Source organism: Lipotes vexillifer, unplaced genomic scaffold, assembly GCF_000442215.2.
Source record: "Lipotes vexillifer unplaced genomic scaffold, Lipotes_vexillifer_v1.1 scaffold333, whole genome shotgun sequence".
In the NCBI taxonomy this organism is placed as follows: domain Eukaryota; kingdom Metazoa; phylum Chordata; class Mammalia; order Artiodactyla; family Lipotidae; genus Lipotes; species Lipotes vexillifer.
In genome coordinates this window covers 1,530,531-1,536,494 of record NW_006790633.1, presented here as the reverse complement: position 1 = coordinate 1,536,494, position 5,964 = coordinate 1,530,531, and the positions used below count along the sequence as shown (strand labels likewise).

The window sequence follows — 5,964 nt, the reverse complement described above, 5'->3', positions numbered from 1 at the left end:
CCTTCCCCTCCTGCCATCTCACTGGAGAAAATCAATGTTCACAGCCGTGGGTGCCTTTCCACATAAGTTTCTATCCTCATACAAACACGTCTAAAAGATTTCTTTTTTCTTTTGATTAAAGACCTTCTCTGCAATTTCCCTTTTCATTTAACAACAAGTCGTGGGCATTCATCTAGGTCAATACGTATGGATCTAGCTCGTTCATTTCAATAGCTGCCTAGGACTCCGTAGATTATATGAAGCATAATTTTCCAGCCATCTCCCATTCGATGGATGGGAGGGTGCATTACAAACAATGCTGCAATGACGATCTCTGCACAAATATCCTCGTGAAATTGTGTTTTAATTTCCATGGGGTACTTTACCCAAAGTATGACTGTTGGGACAAAAGATTATCCTGAGAGGATACGTCCCCAGATTTTTGAGTTTCCTTCTCGGAATTTGTTTGTTCCAGACACTTTCACTTTTCAAGCTCTAAGGAACAGCTAGCTAGCGACGCCTCCCGGGGAGAAAACACTAGCTGCCCGCAGCATCCCTATTAGAGCGCGTGCAGGTGGCGCTCCAGGGCCAAAGGGTTTAGTGGGGAGTGCTAAACAGTAGGAGGCGGAGGACGGAGGCTTCGGCTCTAGGGTGACCCTGGGCGGGTGACGTTCCTCCCCGGGCCTCGGTTTCCTTCCGCGCAGTCTTTGACTCCAACCAAAATTAGGTGCAGCCCGTAGCTAGAGCTGGTGACCTCTTATCTCTGCCTTACGAATTCCTAGACTAGTTGGCTCTCCCAGGACCTAGGCTGCGCCTCCCTCCTCCCTCCCCATCATCTTTCCTCCGCACGGCCCGGTCTTCTCGGGCGGAGTTGGCTCAGTAAGGCCAGAAAGGGTAAAGCAACCACCACAATTAGCCCCTCCCCTGGATCGGTCATTTATTGCTTCTGCCGGGCTTTGGCTCGCTCCCTCCCTGGCGGCTCGGCTATCGAGTGCTCCTGTCTGAACCTGGCGTGTAGCCGATGGCGTGCCGATGCGGCTATCCTTTGCTTCTGCCTGGCCCCGCCCTCCCCTTGGGGCCGGGGCGGTAGCCCAGGGATCCGCGGCTCGGCCCGCGACTTACAGTCACTTTGCCTGCTGCGGGCGCTTCCGGTTCCGGTACGAGGAGCCGCACGGGATCCGAGGCGTCGAGCATGGCTGGGAGCCGCTTGGAAAACGTGGGGAGCATCTTCTCGCGGTGCGTGCTCGGAGCCGGGGTGGGCCGAGGGCGCCTCCCCTTTTTACGCCCTTTTTTGAGTGGGTCTGAGCCCGGCCAGGCCTCTCTTGTGCTCTCTCCTGTTTCTGAAGAATTGTGCGTGACTATGTCACCCCTTGAATTTCTTAGCTCTCACGTTCAAGATCGCACCTCTCCGCTCCCCGAGTGGAGGTCTCTAGGAAGAGGAAGGGAGGAAGGGGCTGATGGGCCTGGCGGGAACGTCTTTCATTTTCCTTGACGGGACGGGGATGGGGCGAGGGGGGTGGGACGCACATAAGAAGGTGGAAGATTAACTCCCGAGCACTGTTAGGTTGGTTTGGAATATGGAAACATCTTACCTGTAGGTAGGGGACCTCCTGCTCTGCCCTCCGTCCGGGTGTCTTCCGGACTCTGTGACCCCGCCGGTGTCCCAGGCTGCGGCTACACTGATTCACTGACTGACCTTGGTTCTTTTTTTAAATTAATTAATTAATTTTTGGCTGCAGTGGGTCTTCATGCTGTGCGCTGGTTTTTTTCTAGTTGCGGAGAGCGGGGGTTACTCTTCGTTGTGGTGCGCGGGCTTCTCATTGCGGCGGCTTCTCTTGTTGCGGAGCACGGGCTCTAGGCGCCCGGGCTTAAGTAGTGTGGCACGTGGGCTCAGTAGTTGTGGCTCGCAGGCTCGGTAGTTGTGGCACACGGGCTTAGTTGCTCCGTGGCATGTGGGATCTTCCCGGACCAGGGCTCGAACCCGTGTCTCCTGCATTGGTAGGCGTATTCTTAACCACTGTGCCACCAGGGAAGCCCTCTGACCTTCGTTCTTTAACCTTCCTTCAGGACGCGGGACCTGATGCGGGCTGGTGTGTTGAAGGAGAAGCCCCTCTGGTTTGACATATATAATGCCTTCCCGCCACTGAGGGAGCCGGTCTTCCAAAGGCCCCGCTTGCGATACGGCAAAGCGAAAGCTCACATCCAGGACATCTTCTACCACGAGGATCGGATTAGAGCGTGAGTGCCGGGCCAGTATGGTGGACAGGAGGCTGCAGAACTTTAGAAGGAAGGGTTTAGCCAGCAGTCTGACAACTTAAATAGGAATTGAGTCTGGGCTTGCTCTGTGGAGCCGGTCTTGTCTATCTAGCCGGATTAGGGAATCAGAGCCCCTCCCCCATGTGAGAGAAGCAGAAGTTCGGAGTAGAATCTGGAGCCCAACAACTGACTGATCATTGCAATGATAGCTACCTGTTTCTGCACATCTGTTTGGTGGCTGGCACCGTGCTAAGCCCTTAACCAACGTTATCTCATTTAGGTCTTACTTCAACCCTGCAAGTTCAGTCGGGATCCTCGTCTCCATTTTAGTCATGAGAACAATGAGGCTCAGGATCAACTTACTGGGAATTCACTGACAAAGCCCTTTCCCTCAAATACGGATGTCAGTTTGTAGTATCCAGAGTGTGTACAGTTTCTTTTCTCTTTAAATGTTAAGATCAGAGATTGTGCCTAATTGAAATTAATACATATACCTTATTCTTACCCCTATTCCTGGATGTAAGAAAACAATTTATAAAGTCATTTTCTCTATTGAGGTCCAGGCACCTTTCACTTGACGAATCTTTTTGTTTTTTTTTCCTCCCAGGACACTCCTTTGTATGTTCTGGCTCTGCTTGTAAATTTTCAGAGATCTTTGGGGCATTAAATACTTAAGTAGTTTTCCGCTCAGGTCCATTGCATGCTCTCGGTCAGGATGCTTTCAAGGTCATTTACACATTAAAATCATTTGTGCTTCCTACTGTGTGCGTAGCAGTGGAACTGGGTGATGGTCACTGGAGAATGTGGAATATTTTAATGCTTCCTCTTTTATTGCTGTTAAGGCCAAAATAATAACACCTTATACTTAAATCGTTTTTTGAACCTTTATCTTTTTGGCTTTTTTGTTGTTGTTGTTGGTGTTTTTGATATTTTTAAGAACTTACAACAGCAAAATAAATTTCAGGTTTATCAAAACCTAAATGTAAAACGTGAAGTCATAAAAGTTCTAGAAGAAACTGTGGGGTAATTTAAAAAATAGCCTCTGTGATAAAAGCCTACCTAAGCATGATATAAAAACCCAGAAGCCGTAGATGAAAATATTAAAATTTCTGCACACAAAAACTACCATAAGCAAAATCAAAAGTCAGGTGACATACTGGGAAAAAATTTTGCAACACGTATGACAGAGGGCTAATTCCTGTTTATATTGCTATAAAGTTTGCTTATGAGTCAATAAGAGAAAGACCAAAAGGAAAAATAGGCAAAGAACGTGGACAGGTCACAGAGAAGGAATTTCACTTGCTTTTAAACATGAAAAGATGTTCAACCTATCTCATAAGAAAAGCAAAACTACAATGAATTATAATATTTCACCTGTCAGATGGACAAAGATCAAAAAGTCGGAAAAAAAAAAAAAAAAAGTCGGGAGATACAATTAGGTGCGGGTGTGTAGAAATAGGCAGCCTCCTGCCTTCCCGGTGTGGGTGTAAGTTGGCGCAGCCCCTTTGGCAAGCATTCTGGCAATTTGCAAGGCCAAATTACAAAGGCACATACCTTGACCCAGCAATACCATTTTTATGAAATTATTCCACAGGCTTATTTGCACGGTACACTAAGAAATATAGATAAACGTAATCATTGCAACACTGTCTAAAGTAGCAAAGGACTAGAAACAATCTACGTGTCCTGATTTGAAATGATCTCTGAGAAATATTAAGTAAAAAGGAAAGATGTGTTTACTATCCTTGGGGTTAAACAGTGTGGCTGGGGACAGGGAATGATAGATGCATGTATGGTTGTATAGTGATAGAACATTCCTGGGTGGATACACAAGAAACGGGTTAGTGTTGCTTAAGGGGAGGGGAACTGGGAGTTTAGGGTGCAGAGGTGAGGAGGAGTGTTACTTTTCACTGGATACCTTTCTGTAACATTTGATGTATTTACCATGTGCCTGCATTGCTTATTTAAAATGAACAAAAAAGGTCTGTAGGTCACGTTATACTCAGTTCCTCAGGGCCCAGCAGTTATTCTTTCCTCCATTCTTGGCCATGATCTATAACTGGAGATTTATATTGTGTTGTTTTGTACTTTCTAGGAAATTTTATTCAACCTATGGATCTGGTCAAAAAGCTTTTGATCTGTTCAATCCAAACTTCAAGTCTACCTGTCAACGGTAAGCCATTCCATAAGTCTTTGGTTACCTTTCTTTTCTTAGGATTTAGTTGTCAATTTGAGGGGTTTTGTTGCATTCCACTTGGGGAAAAAGATGTTCCTATAGAAAGATCTCTTTTTTTTTTTAAATTAACTCTTCTTTTTTTTTTTTAAACCATAGGTCCTTGTTGGTTATCTGTTTCAAATAGAGCAGTGGGTACGTGTCAGTCCCAAACTCCCTAGGAAGTTCTCTTAAGGGGATACTCGGGACTGTGTAAGAGCATATGTCTTGACACCTCTCAATATATAGACTGAAGATGTGACTGCTTGGAATTCTAGGTTTGTGGAGAAGTACATTGAGCTACAGAAACTTGGAGAAACAGATGAAGAGAAGTTATTTGTGGAAGCAGGGAAGGCTTTATTGGCAGAAGGTGTCATTTTAAGACGAGTAGGAGAAGCAAGGACTGTGAGTATTTTGTTAGCAAAACTATTACTAGGATTGGTTGTCTGTTTGTCAGAGGTTAAAGGAAGGCTTGGTTTTCTTTCCCCAACCGTGGCTCCAGGTCAGATACTGTTAGATTGAATAGATTTTTGTGGTAAGGACTGCTCCTTGGAACAAGTGAGTTGTCATGAGGGCTTTTAAAATTGTGGTTCTGTAGAGACTTTTATCATGTTTATTATTTGTTGTAATCAAATTTGACCTGAGATATTAATGGTAGAGTTTTGAGTCAGTGATAGAATGTGCTAGTCATATAGCTTCAGCTGATGAATTGAGTGAAAGTCATAACATCTGTGTGACGTACTTATATCTGGTCTTTTAAGCAACAGGATGGTAGTCACATCTCCTGGAAACCTGAACCCATGGGTGTCGAGCCCCAGACTGCGTTGGAGGAGAGCCAGTCTCTGAAAGAAGGTCCACAGGCCCAGCACTTGGGGGCACCTGGAGAACAGTCGACAGGCCTCTCACCTCCCTGAAGAACTTGTATGCTGTGTATGCTGACATCCAAACCGGATTCACTACGTGAATGTTGTGCTATTTTTAACAGTTGAACTGTGTAAATGTTTCTTGATCTCTAAGGCATCACGTTTGCCTTCTCTTGGTTTCCACTTCTAGGTTGTCATAAAGCTCTGTATCATGGTTTGGAGAAGCAGGTATTAAACAAAGAATTCCTCAGTGCTTATAAAGTAAATTTACTTTAAAATTGTAAATAGCATGAGGAAACCTTTGTAAGTATTGTTTGAATGGGACTCATTCTTAGTAGGTTTGCTTGGAGTTTTGTGTTCACATTTGATTCTCTGGTATGTTTCTCTTCTCTTGATCCATCAGACTTCTACTTGCACATCAGGTGTGGTTCCCTGGCCAACTGTGTCTGCAGCTAATCTTTGTCCTTTTTGCTTGAGAGGCCAGGCTGACTTGTGCTTTGCAGTAAGTGAGGACGTATCATTGATGATGGACCGAGGCCAAGACTATAACTTTAATCTCATGGATTGAGTGCTGGAGATGGTTAGCATAGACCTGCAGGTAGTAGGCTGCTCAGGAAAGATTTGGTGAGTGAATGAATGATTACATCCTGCTGA

General features: G+C 45.5%; 1 protein-coding gene across 1 annotated transcript; it reads left to right on the top strand.

The window, feature by feature from the left end:
- The first annotated feature begins 1,154 nt into the window (after positions 1 to 1,154).
- MRPS23 (mitochondrial ribosomal protein S23) lies at positions 1,155 to 5,538 on the top strand. The gene is made up of 5 exons (XM_007463883.1): positions 1,155 to 1,215; positions 2,047 to 2,217; positions 4,331 to 4,408; positions 4,726 to 4,852; positions 5,209 to 5,538. Exons 1-5 carry the CDS (start codon positions 1,172 to 1,174, stop codon positions 5,359 to 5,361), a joined length of 573 nt encoding a protein of 190 aa, XP_007463945.1. The 5' UTR covers positions 1,155 to 1,171; the 3' UTR covers positions 5,362 to 5,538.
- Positions 5,539 to 5,964: the final 426 nt, after the last annotated feature.

Coding starts and splice junctions, on each gene's coding strand:
- MRPS23 (XM_007463883.1), top strand. CDS start 1,172: ATGGCTGGGAGCCGCTTGGAAAACGTGGGGAGCATCTTCTCGCG. Junction 2,218..4,330: donor CACGAGGATCGGATTAGAGC/GTGAGTGCCGGG, acceptor TGTACTTTCTAG/GAAATTTTATTCAACCTATG. Junction 4,853..5,208: donor GAGTAGGAGAAGCAAGGACT/GTGAGTATTTTG, acceptor TGGTCTTTTAAG/CAACAGGATGGTAGTCACAT.